The sequence below is a fragment of the Ricinus communis genome, chromosome 3 (genome assembly GCF_019578655.1).
Source record: "Ricinus communis isolate WT05 ecotype wild-type chromosome 3, ASM1957865v1, whole genome shotgun sequence".
Lineage (NCBI taxonomy): Eukaryota > Viridiplantae > Streptophyta > Magnoliopsida > Malpighiales > Euphorbiaceae > Ricinus > Ricinus communis.
Window position 1 is genome coordinate 28,595,115 of NC_063258.1, and position 13,326 is coordinate 28,608,440.

The following is a 13,326-nucleotide window of genomic DNA, read 5'->3' on the forward strand; positions in this document are numbered from 1 at the left end:
TCTCAATTTAATCCCTTTATTTATCTTCTTTTGGAATTGACTTCAACTCTAATGTTCGATTCGGTCAAACCCAACGTAATAGGAGTCCGTCTATTTCACAAACATTAGAACTGCATTAGTTTAAGATTTAATTAAAATATTATTTTACTTCCAAATGAGCTTTTAAGTTTGATATATTAAATATTCAGTATGAAGTTCAGTTTGAATGACTTTTGTAAAATTTATTTTACTATTTTATTAAGATTTATTATTAATTAATAATTAATTCATAAATTTTATTATATGCATAATTTTAAATAGACTTTCAACTATAAATTCAAATAACTATATAAAGTCTTGTAGAAAATGTTTTAACCAAACACAATCTAAATGAATTACATATTATATTTTAGTAATTTTTTAATTATAAATTAATTTTTAATTCTTCTTTGAAACATTACGCTTTTCAAACGGAGGTTACAAACTTTTTTAACACCTTGTTTGATTAAAATTTATTGACTTTTTTTTTTTATATTTAATATGTTAAACAATAGATATAAAATTTATATCAAATTAAATGTTTATTGTGTTGAAAATAAATTAATTACAGAATTGTTTTATAAAAAAATAAAATAAAATAGTAAAAATAAAAAGCGTATTTTAATCTTGTATAATATTGATATAAAACTTATTTTAAAATTTAATTATTTTATTATAATTAAATTTAAATATTACATGAAATATTAAATTAAATAAAAAATTTAAATTTGTATAGAGATTCTATAGAATTTTATAGGATTCATTTTAATGGAAGACGGTGGAAATTGTTCACAAACACAATTAATCTACAAAAAGGAAAATGCTTGCCTTTTCTCCTTTCCTCGCATACGGAGAACATTGAGCGGAAATTTTGACTCCTTTGCTCCTTTTGTTATGATTTTTGAAAAAGTATTATGGGCTCACTAAGAAGAAAGCTGGGCCAGTGGGCCAAAAATCCAATAAATATTATCATCATCGAGTATTTTAAAGCATCCAAAGAGCCGCAACAGTGAAGCATGGAGAGACAGAAAGAGAGAGAAGGAGTTGGAGATGCTCGACCATAACAACCGCCACTGTCCCGTTCTTAGGTAGTCTACAAGCGGTCATCATCCGGTATCAGGTTACCATTGGAAAAAAGGGCAAAAAGGAAAAGCAAAAAAGCAAAGCTCTAAGAACAACAGTTCCACTCGAATAAACACTCACTGGTCACTCCTCATTATTATAGCCTATTAGCAACCAAAAAGGAGAAAAAGGAGAAGGTGAACACGAAAAGCCGTTTTTGTTACTCTCTTTCTCATTTTCTGCACAGCAAATGCAATCCTTAGTTCTCCGCCATTGATTCCGATGAGGTAGTTTTGTCATATAAAAGAATTTTAAACTCTGTTATTTTAGTCCTTTCGTAATTTGATAATATTTCCTTTTCCTTTTCTTTTTATGGTTTTTCTCTAAAAAATTTGAACAGAGAATCTGTGATCGTGGTGGTTATTTAAACGCTTCTGCATGGACACGAGGCGTTAAGAGATCTCGATTTTCGCGCTGACTCACTGACACTGAAGAATCTAAAACTCGATTTCTGCACTTTCTTCACTCTTTTGTAATTTTTTTCTCCAAGTGTATGGCCTCCATTTGCTTCTTATCGATTCTCATTTATTTTTGAAATTCAATTCTCCGTTCATTCTCAAATTCAATTTCCAGATAAGTCTCAAAAAATTGTTGCTCGCTGCTTAATTTGCTAGTTAATAATATGTATTTTTTTTTTTTGGCTTGTTTGTTTTAGATTGGAAATTCGAGTCATTGAGTCCAGAACGAACAAACGAAGGTGTGATTATTATCTCGAAGTTAACAGTATGTTTTAAATAGTGTTGGCGTTTTTCATGCGCAGTAGTAGCGACACAGATTCGTTTTAATTTATTCACTCTTTCTCAGAATGCTGACGTGTATAGCTCGATCGAAACAACCCGGTGATGACTCACTGAGTCAACCCGATAACTCCGCTGCCACCACTACCACTACCGCTAATAACGCTAAACAGCACCAAGCGATCAAATCTCTCACTTCTCAGGTAATCCACTAATTTCCCAAATTCCAATACTCTTTAGCTCTGTAATTAATTATATGGATTAATTAAGGTTCAGTTTCTTTTCTCTCTATTTTTATAGCTCAGAGACATGGCATTGAAAGCCTCAGGAGCATACCGTCACTGCAATCCATGTACAGCACCAACGAGTCAGAACCGATTTCGGAACAGCTCGAACGAGTCAGACGCCGAGTCAGAGCGATTCCGGTGGTCGCTACGGCGGACGGGAAGCTCCAGCTCTACAACGCCGAGAACGTGGGGAAAAGAGATGGAAGCGAGACTGAAAGGAATATCGAGCTCTAGCGGCGAGGGAACGCCGAATTCGGTTAACGGTAGCGGGCGTAGGGTCGACCCTCCGATTGTGTTCGTTGAAGAAAACGAACCTAAAGAATGGGTGGCCCAGGTGGAGCCCGGTGTTTTGATCACTTTTGTTTCGCTTCCAGGCGGAGGGAATGATCTTAAGCGGATACGCTTCAGGTACGTGACACGTGTTTTTCTGATTGATTAGATATTTGATCCAACGGTGGACTGTGAGTCATAGCTGTGCGTTTTGTGTGTGTACTGTCGTATGGTATTACTGTTTTCTAGTGGATTAGTATACGTCATTGATTGGTTGCCAAGTGATTGTTTGGATTCTTTTTTATTATTTATTTGTTTACTTCTTCTGTTATTCTTTGGATTTTTCTTTTCTTAAATGCGCGCGAAATAGGAGGTAAAAAAAAAAAAAGTAGCAGGTGCTGTTTGGATGTGAATGTATTGCTCTCAAGTTATAGAATCGGATATTCATTTTCTAAATTCACTTAATTAATTCAATAAAAAAATTTCTTGTTTTATAGTTATATGTGCTGACAGAATTTTTGCTTAATTGTACTTTATTATAAATGTTTTCATCTTGTGGACAAATGATGCATAGTTTTCATTTGATTTGGTTTAACAATTAGTCTAAAGACTATATTTACAAAATCTCTTTCTTGTGAGATAATAGGATAAAAAGAAAAAGAAGAGAAAAACAATTAGAGAAGGGCATCCAAACGCTACCTTGGACACCTCTATTGCGTTCAAATTGGAGGGAATAAGGAGTCGGACCTACATACAACAGTAAAAATCACGCCTAGTGAAAAGCAATCCAAGAAAAGTCCAAAAGGGGAACTCATTGTGCCTCATTAGTGGTGGTGGGGCAGATTTGATTGTGTTGGGTACCTTTTTCACTGACCATTGTCGCTGTGTCGGAGAGGGCTCTCTCTTTCCTTTTCTAATTTCTTTGAAAAGATTTTAAATTTTATTCTCTCTCTCTCTCTCTCTCTCTCTCTCTCTCTATTTCACGCCTGATTCTCCGTGGCTTTGTCACCATATGTGACAACTTCTTTGTCATCTAGTTTTTGATTGCTCACTTCCTCTGCCACTGCAAAATCATGTACTAGACAAAATGTGCCCTTCAAGTGAACGAAATGTTGGCAGCAACAAGGACAGTTGCTAGTTAGTCAATAGACATTTCTTGTTTTACAGGAGACAATGATATGAACGTTCATGGTTAAAACTGTGACAAGCCATTTTTCTTTATTGACTCCTCAAAGTATACACTTGATTCCCTGTGCTCTTATCCCAACCGAATTCTTCCTTTGCTTTTTTTTTTTTTTTTTTTTTTTTTGTGCTTTTCTTTGTTGACTTTGTTGTCCAAAATACTTCCACATTAAACCCAATTAGAGTTTCCTGTTACTTGGATGTGTTAATCTAATTAATCTGCCTGACCTTGTTAATTTTATGATGCCAGTGGTTGGTTGAATCCCTTTGTGTTTTGACTTAGTAGACATCCACCATTATGTTGTTGCCAGCTAAACAATTATATATGTTTTCTAATTGATGCACCGAGAGTTCTCCAAAACTAAAGTGGCCTTCTCTGCTTTTCTTTTTGGGTCAAAAAGGTACTTAATGTTCAAGTTAGTTGCCTACTATAAATAATTAAGATTGAATAGGTGTTATTGCCTACTATAATTAATTAAAATTATAATTAATAGGTGTTGAAGGCTATTGGTATAGGTTTGGATGTTTAAGTCTTAGGCACGTGAAGGACAAGTGATAGCTTGCTGTGGGCTTACCTGATCATTCTACATTAAAATGTTTTAGGACTTCAACCCATGTGTTTCTAGGAGATATTTTTTGGTTCTCATGCCTGTCTTTTTGTTATCTGATCCACAGAGTCCATTATGCAAAGCACAGTGTTTTATGAAATTGCCTTTGTATTTTCTTGTTCAAAGAAAAAAAGAACTTAATTCACGGTTTTAGCATCACGATTTCATGAAAATCAAGGCATCCTAATGCTGTTAATTTTCTTTATTTTTCAGTCGAGACATGTTTAACAAGTGGCAAGCTCAAAGATGGTGGGCAGAGAATTATGACAGGGTGATGGAACTTTACAATGTCCAGAGGTTTAATCGCCAGGCTTTTCCACTTCCAACACCCCCAAGATCTGAAGATGAGGTGAGTTCCCAGGCATTTGCCAAACGATAACAGAAGAACATAATCTTCTGAAATAGCCATTTTGAGGCATCATTGTTTAGAGTATCAATCACCTGGTTTATATATTAGCAGGTTACAATGCCTTCCCATCCCACCATGAAAAACAAATAGCACACTAACAAAACCTTAAATTGAATGACTGCCAAATGCACAAGTACTGTTAAACTGGAAAGAAGTTTTTTTTTTTTTTTACCTCTTTCACATTCTGTGACATGCAGTTATGAATTAAAATAGATACTTCTGATGTAATAATGTCATTTTTTAAAACCTGGCACAGAGCTCAAAGATGGAGTCTATTGAAGACAGCCCTGTAACACCACCACTGACCAAAGAACGGTTACCTCGCAATTTGTATAGACCAGCAGGGATGGGGATGGGTTACTCATCATCAGATTCACTCGATCATCATCCAATGCAAGCCCGCCATTACTGCGATTCAGGTGGTCTCACCTCTACCCCAAAACTCTCCAGCATTAGTGGGGCCAAGACAGAAACATCATCAATGGATGCTTCAATAAGAAGTAGCTCATCAAGGGAGGCGGATCGCTCAGGAGAGCTTTCAATCAGTAATGCTAGCGATATGGAAACTGAATGGGTTGAACAGGATGAACCAGGAGTATATATCACTATCAGAGCTTTGCCAGGTGGCAAAAGGGAGCTCCGAAGAGTTAGATTCAGGTAAGATTCTGCGGTCAATCGATAATTAGATTTAAAGCTCCCTGATTTCCACTTACTTTAGCTATTTACGGAGGCAAAAGATGCCATACTCTATCTAATGATCCGAGTTAGGCATTATTTCCTGTGGATCAACCTACATGTTGTCACAGAGTGCTAGCTCAGTTGCTCCATATGTTTAGTGACATAGGAAGACTACAAAAATATGTGAAAATTACAACCTACATGTTTGATGGTAAGATCTTTTCTTTTTTCCCTTTAACATTAGGGTATTTTCAGACACAACCAAAACGTTTTTAACTGATTGGAGATGAGTGGATATCCAGATTATTTTGACTTCATGATATTGCTCCAATTGGGCCCACTTGAATTCATAACTATTAGAAATAGCCTACTGTACTCTCTTTGTCCTGTTGACAACAATACAAGTTTTGCATGAATTATGCGGGCCTCTCTTTATTTGAGATATGCTTATTTATATATCTTAAAATTGCTTTTATTTGTCATCTTACTTTACACAAATTAACGTGATGCAGCCGAGAGAAATTTGGGGAGATGCATGCCAGACTCTGGTGGGAAGAGAACCGAGCCAGGATAAATGAACAATACTTGTAATTGAGCTAAAACAATGGCACTGCTGGTGCTATCTACATTGTGGGGGTGTGTTTTTCTCTCCTCTCTCTCATTTTTTTTTGTTCCCTTCACGGCCACACTAGTAGAATCCCTTCTATATAGAATCTAAATAGGTGCTGCTGGCACCTCTTGATTTTTGGGGACTCCTTGCACGATTCTTGAAAATTTATGAAGTTCCTTAACTTCATGAATGCATGGTAGGAAGCCTACCATTATGGGGTTAGGATCGTGTATTTAATTAATTTTTATTTTAACAGTTTCATTTTATTTTATTTTTCTTTTTTTGGTGGATAAAGAGCAAAGTTTGTGCAATTTGCAGTTTATATGGGTGGTCAACACATGAGTATCAATGAAAGAATGTGTTTTCTTTTCTTCTTTAGCCTCTTTACCAATTAATGCTTTTTCCTAACAAATGATGAAATGGTCATTCAAATTTTAAATCAAACCATTTTTGTTTAGTAGTTCTAAAGGAAAGTTAATTACAGTAAGATTTCTCTATATTCATACTCTTATAATCAAATAAGTTTTATTAAGAGATTATAATTTAATAGAGTTTATCTGGACTTGTTTATTTTCAATTGTAAAAAGGGTATAAAGATTAAGTAAATACTGTTGAGAAAAAAAAAAAGGATGTAAATGTAAAAAATTATTACATTGAGATTAAAGAACGTATATACACAATTTTAATAATATTTTAGATTCAATGAAGATCTCAATATTAGCTATTTATAGCTAATATGTACATGCATATTCAACGGCATAGTAACAACCTGAAATAATAAATTAATAAATCATAATCATATCTCATTACAATATAAAATTTATTTAATATAGAAACTGTTCCTAAATATAATGTAACTATATCGGTGGTTCTACTATACCATTAATTAAATCAGAATTTGTAGATTTATCATTTGAATGGCTACGAATAAAGAAAGAAAAGGTTTGAGCTCAAGTTTTAGATTGTGAACGATAACCCTTTTCTAAATGGTTGGTTTGATAGCTTCCTTGACATAATTAGCTTAGTTTGTTTTTTTCAGCATTAAAGTAGGAAATTGTAAAAAAGTTCTCTTTTAAAAAAAATGATAATAATAAATTCATTTAATTGGTTCTAGATAAGGAATAGGTATAAAATAGTTATAGAACTTAAAAAGTATACAACATTCTTGTAGAACACCTCAGTCATCTAAAGAATAAAAAAAATACGTATTATTTTGTATCCCTTATTGCTTCCAATTTTCGTATTGGGCTCCAAAGCCCATTAGAAAATTTGCTGGATACTCATGGAGCAAGCCATGACCTAATAACAAGCGTAATAAATCCGTTGTCAAGAATTCTTAAGCCACGTAGGAAATTGAAATGATAAATCCACTTTCTTTGGAGAATTCTTAAGCTACATAGGAGCCGGTAGGAGTAGGACAGTCTTAACAAAAAAATAACAGATGACGATTACTATTTTACTAAAACAATTTTTAGTAAGGATAATATATATATATATATATATATAGTTAATAGTTTTTTGATCGACCGTTTCTTCGGGCAACGAATAGGTCCATCCATTATATTTAGTCTGCTCGGAGCGTATATTCTTTATTATTTTTATCGTCAGCGTTGACACATAAGATATAATTCTTTTATGTATTGTTTTGCTTATTGTTTCTTAAAAACTAAAAAAAAAAAAAGAAAAAAAAAAGGAGAGAAGATCAGTAGAGTTTAGATTTATACCTAGAGAGATGATGAGGTAATCCTTTACTATACCTAAGGCAAAAAGTTGGCCTCACAAAGGTGATTCTTGAGGGCGATGTTTATGATAGGGAAGAAACTGGTGAAAGCAGTCTCTATTTTCTGAAGAAAAAAAAGAAGATAATATAGTTGAAGAAATATCGAAGCTGGAGAATTGGAAAGAAATGGCAAAGAAGAAGCCTACGTAATTATTTCAACAGACAAGTTATTGGCAATAAACGAGGTTTCAGCCAATAATGGGATTTCAAATAGCTCCGGTAGATGCCTTATGGATGGATCTGCAGCTAGTTGTGGATAAAATAATTAATGTAAGTTGTTGATGTCATCCTTTTTCTTTTTCTGTTTATTATTATACGTAGTTCCAATGTTGCATGAAGAAGTTACTTTCTATTCTAAGATATTTTTTGTGTGTGTTTATTACATGTACAGATTATGTATTGTCCGTACACCTAAGACACCACACAAGGCATTAGCACTAAAATTTATGAAATAATATGTCATGCGAATCAGCCTTTGCTTATTAACAAATTCAGACATTTTTGTTATAGAAACAAATAAAAGCTTTACATATAGTAATTAGTTGGGCATGTGACATATCCTAAAAATTAAACAACCTTACCAATTCAATTGGATGTGATTTATAATTCTTTCATTCTATATGCAGAAAATCAATTGGGCGACATGCCATATTAAGCACGAGAAAGAGCTGCTCAGAAGAACCCATGATCATCACCAGCGAATTATCAAACTACATTCTAACTCTACTGCCCACTTGGCAACCACATATAATTCAACCCTCGCTGCTTACTCTTATTTTTCAATACAAGTTTAGCTTAATCCAATTCAATTTTTTGATTTAGTAATCTTTAATTGATATAGAAAATATCTGCTATATTTTTTTATGGACGTTGTATTATAACATTATAAAATTAATATTATAGATATATTTATTTACTAAGTATTTCATCCATTGAGCTTCCTACATTTTTCTCTTTTTTTTTTTTTTTTCTCTGCTTTACTTGATTAGAAAATTTTCTACTACTACTTATTGAATCCTGAGAGATTAGAAAATAAATCCTTAAGGACAATATCATTCTTGCATGCCTCAAGCTTCGTCAAAACTCGTTTTAAACTAATATTCAGAATTAATTCTGTTGTTTCAATTCTAATTAATATTTTCAAAAGCATTAGGGTGTAATATGTTCTTACATTGCTGTTTTTGCAGTCTGTTTCTTTCTTTCTTTTGCTTTTCCTTTGATGGCATTAGGCCTAGAAACTAGAACTTAACCAAGATGGTGGAAATATATCAAGAACAGGAGACCCATCTATCCAGATTCCAGCACATACCGTAGCTGTGTAGTAAGGAAACAGGATGGAGCAAAGCGAGAACAATCTTCTGGCATATGGGACCTGCTCAACTGCCGCCTATTGGGTCAACTTTCCAAGCCACATGCTTCAGCCTAAAACCTAAAGCCCAAAGGACAAATGCTCAGTTTGGCCCCTGGACTTTGAAGCCGAGTCTAAACAGACTAAAATTGACCTTTTGTGACCAGTTAACCTCAATCTTCTATGAAATAGCAAAATATTAATTGTTTTATCATTTATTTACCATAAGTGGAGTTAGAAGTTTCTCTTCTCATACTGTTTATAGTCATTGTCTTTCTTTTATATTTTTTTTATTATTATTTTTAAATTGAATTCTTTTAAATTAAAAATATGTAAAACGACAATAATTTTAATTATGGATAAATGATTAACATATTATACTCGCTCTCTTTAGCTTGTGGCCTAAAATCGAAAGTAGTGTAGTAGATAGTTTCAAAAACTCATTTTCGACTCAGCCTTAAAAGTTTAGGGCCCAAAATGAGCTTTTGCCCAAACCATAAAAATGTCAATCCAAATATTGTTTCTTCACTTCATTATCCCTTGTGTGAAGTCAATCACTAATTTTCTTAGTAATTGATGGTTGAAAATTTTATTTCTTTAAATTTATGTTTTTTCCCCCTTCCTCCTTTCTAAAAGTATCATTAATCTCCACTTATTTTGGACAAAAATTAAACGTCAATTTAGTAATATACTCAGTAAAAGAACTTTTAAAAGAGATTTTAAATAAAGTATATAGCAAGTTAACCAAATATTATTATTATTATTTTTTATTCTTTTTTTTTCTAAAGAAAGCAAGTTAGCCAATTATAAGAAAAGCAAAAGGCATCACCACAGGGTAAATAATAATAATAATAATAATAACAAACTTATGAAAAGACTTATGACATGATTTAGTAGAAACTTGACATATAACCATTTTAAAAAATGCAAAGATAAAAGTAAAATTATAAATAAATAAAAAATAAAAAATCAGACTTTCATTTCACCTCACATTGAGCTATCATTAATTTTCAGTTACCCCTCTGACCTACTTTCTCATCATTACTATTTTTCTTTTTCTTTTTCTTTTTATTCTCACATCAAAACCACTAAATAAAAGTAAAAAATGAAAATTAACAAATTAAATAAAAAATTCCACCTCGCCCAAAAAGAGACAGTGAAGCAAATTAAGAAAAATAAAATAGAAGCAATTCCTTTGCACTCAACTGCCACCCTGTCAATCTCCCCGACTATAATTTACCCGCACGCACGGCCTTCCCCTTTTAAAATTATTATTATTTTTTTCTCGCACAATTCCAACTCTTTTCCTTTTTCTTTTACTTCTTTTTTTTCATTGGTGGCCCAACAAAACATGTGTTAACAATGGATAATAGCCATATTTATTCATTAAAAAAATAAAAAAACGCATTTTAGTAATAAAATGTACCTATTTTTATCTATTATCATTAAAATATTAATAAGCAATAAATAGTAAATTTAAATTTAAATTACTAATTTTTAATAAATAGATTGACATTTTTTAAGTAGACATAGCACATTTTCACATACAAAACAACCCAACAACATAGAGATTTTCTATTTTTTTTTTTTTTTTTCTTTAAGGAGAAAAATATAAAAATTTCTCTTTCCTTCCTTCTTCTTCACATTCACATGAGGCAGTGCTAGTTGCCCATTCTATTAATGTATCTTGCAGCTTTTGACATTCTCTTGGCAGACACAACTCTCTTAAACTAAATCTTGCTGTCTTCTCATCTCTTGCCCCTATTCATTTCCTTTCACTCTTTATAAGCACTCTGTTTGCTCTGTTTATTTGTGCACTCATTCCAAATTCAGTACACTTTAAGAGGGGAAAAACAAAAATATTATGTATAAGAAAGAGAGCTCTTCTTCTAGGGAAAACCCGCTTCCTCAGAGAAAAAGAACTCCGTCTTTCTCTTCATCTTTACTAGATGCCATTTATCGTTCCATTGATGAATCTAACGGCGGCGCTGGCTGCGGCGAAGAGGAAGTTTTGAGTCAGCAGTACCAAGAAACTACCGTGATCAAGAAACAGAGCACCCGCACCCAATCTGTTTCTACAATTCGGCGCGATACTTGTCTTGAACAAGAAAAAGATTTATCTACTCTTCGTCGAGCTATTCTGTTAGAAAGCTGGATGGAGAAGCAAACTCACTCTAATTCGACTTCTACTTCTTCAGAGTCTAGCTCTGGAGTTGGAGGAGGCAGAGGCGTATTCTCATCATCCTCAGAAACTGAATCAAGCGTTGAAAATTCAAGAAGAACAACAACACAGCAAAGAAGCAAGCAAGTTTCTGATAAGCAACAGAAGCCGAAATGCGAAGGAGGGTTTTCCAGGACAAAGCTAAAAGCAATGAAAATATATGGAGAACTAAAGAAAGTCAAGCAACCAATTTCTCCAGGCGGCAGAATTGCTAGTTTCCTGAATTCTATTTTCAGCCCGGGAAGTGCAAAGAAAGTAAAAATGTGTTCTATTGGAGCTATGGATGATGTCAGTACTGCCACAGACCGGAAATCAAAGTCTGCTTGTTCTTCGGTTACATCTTTTTCACGTTCTTGTTTAAGCAAAACTCCGCCTTCAAGAGGGAAAGCGAGCAATGGCAATAAAAGCAAAAGGTCAGTTAGATTCTGTCCAGTTAGTGTCATTGTTGATGAGGATTCAAGACCCTGTGGCCATAAATGTATCTATGAAGACGATCCAGGCTTGATGCCAACGCCTGTCCCTCCAAAACTCGTTAAGAGTTCTTCTTTCAAAGAAGATGCTGGTAAAGGTGCAAAGTATATCAGAAATTATCAGAAGAAGAATATCAGTGAATTTGATTTCAGGGGATTTCATAGTTATATTCAGGATCGTGATGCTGTTGATGATGAAGACAGTGATGAAGATGAGGACAATCAAAGTTGTTCAAGTTCTGATCTTTTTGAGTTAGATCATCTTATGGGGATTGGAAGGTATAGAGAAGAATTACCAGTTTATGAAACTACAAATTTTAAAAGAAATCAAGCCATTGCGAATGGCTTCATTCTGTAGTTTCTCGAATGTAACACCAAAAGAAAAGAAAAAAAAAAAAAAGTGGTGAGAATTTAATCGATGTAATTATGGGTCTGGAGGATTTAATTATTAGTTAATGAAATAACTTCTTTTTTCTTTGATGATAATAATTATATAAGTTTGAAGAGAACATAAAACAGTGAGAATATTCAACACTCCACACTGTGTACCGTTAAAAGCAATACATAAAAAGGTGAAGTTTAGAAAGAAAGTTCAAAAAAGAAAAAGAGAAATTGATGTTCTTGCTTTTTCACTGCCTCAGCACATGGCCTCAACCTCTCAAGTTAAAAGATTTTCCACTTTTAAAATGATAGCAGGAGTGGAGAATTTTAGAGGTGATTAGTTAAGTTGGCGTTGAAATTAGTTGCTATAGCTTAATAAAGATTTACTTGATGAGCCGGACAATATCAATTGTTTTAATCTCTTAATTTCTTCTTCTTAATCTTTCGCTGTTCTGTATATTCTTAAATAATATCGAAACATATAATTCCTTGAAAACGAAATCAAATCTTGAATTAATGCCACTATCTCTTTCTGATTGGAGATTGCACAATGAATCAAGAATCATCAGGAGTTTCAGTTTCTGTTCGCAAATTGTAAGAACTCAAAATGGTTTATTTCTGCAAGTTCTCAAAGGATATGAGGAAGATAATCCAAGAATGATCTCAGTGTCGCACACACAGGAATAACACAAAGATGACATGATTATAAATAAATCGAAGACAAGTAGGGTCACACACAAGGGAATCTCAAAGTCAAAAATATAGCAGGATCAGACATGATAGCTATCAAAAATACAAACTAACTTTTTCACCAAAGGAGAAAAATTGAAAAAAGCTTGCACTGGGCATTTTAGTATTAAAGATAAGATTATATTCCATGGGTTGGATTTTACAAGGAGACATAAGTGACTCTCCAGTGGCCACCATCGTTGACTTACAAACACAATCACTTGATTATCCCATGCCCAAAAAGAAGAGAGAAATCAAGAAAACAATTCTAAAGTAAGAATTTTGCTAAAGCCAAGATTACTCTTTTCTCACACAGGAATGCTCCTGCCTTGAGGTTTTTTAGCCATAAGCTAAATTACAAACAGTAGTCCCAGATGATTGTTTACTATTCAATTTTTCATAAATGCATTAGGTTTGCAGTAGACATTCAGTAGGTTTTCATCATAGACCACATTTGAGTTTTTTCATTTTCAACT

The 13,326-nt window shown here is 33.4% G+C and overlaps 2 protein-coding genes across 5 annotated transcripts; both read left to right on the forward strand.

The window, feature by feature from the left end:
• The first annotated feature begins 1,005 nt into the window (after positions 1 to 1,005).
• LOC8272507 (protein Brevis radix-like 4) lies at positions 1,006 to 6,293 on the forward strand. 4 transcript variants are annotated; one of them, XM_025156518.2, is made up of 8 exons: positions 1,006 to 1,367; positions 1,481 to 1,631; positions 1,796 to 1,863; positions 1,945 to 2,080; positions 2,178 to 2,572; positions 4,438 to 4,573; positions 4,890 to 5,290; positions 5,824 to 6,293. In XM_025156518.2, exons 4-8 carry the CDS (start codon positions 1,946 to 1,948, stop codon positions 5,900 to 5,902), a joined length of 1,146 nt encoding a protein of 381 aa, XP_025012286.1. In that variant the 5' UTR covers positions 1,006 to 1,367; positions 1,481 to 1,631; positions 1,796 to 1,863; position 1,945; the 3' UTR covers positions 5,903 to 6,293. The 4 variants fall into 4 exon arrangements, with proteins under 4 accessions (XP_025012286.1, XP_025012287.1, XP_015571804.1 ...); XM_025156519.2 differs by having other exon boundaries at positions 1,481 to 1,612; XM_015716318.3 differs by having other exon boundaries at positions 1,007 to 1,367; positions 1,796 to 1,837.
• A 3,235-nt stretch (positions 6,294 to 9,528) lies between these two features.
• Positions 9,529 to 12,533, forward strand: LOC8272506 (protein BIG GRAIN 1-like B). Its single transcript, XM_002514023.4, has one exon. The coding sequence runs from the start codon at positions 10,914 to 10,916 to the stop codon at positions 12,096 to 12,098; it is 1,185 nt and encodes a 394-aa protein (XP_002514069.1). The 5' UTR covers positions 9,529 to 10,913; the 3' UTR covers positions 12,099 to 12,533.
• Positions 12,534 to 13,326: the final 793 nt, after the last annotated feature.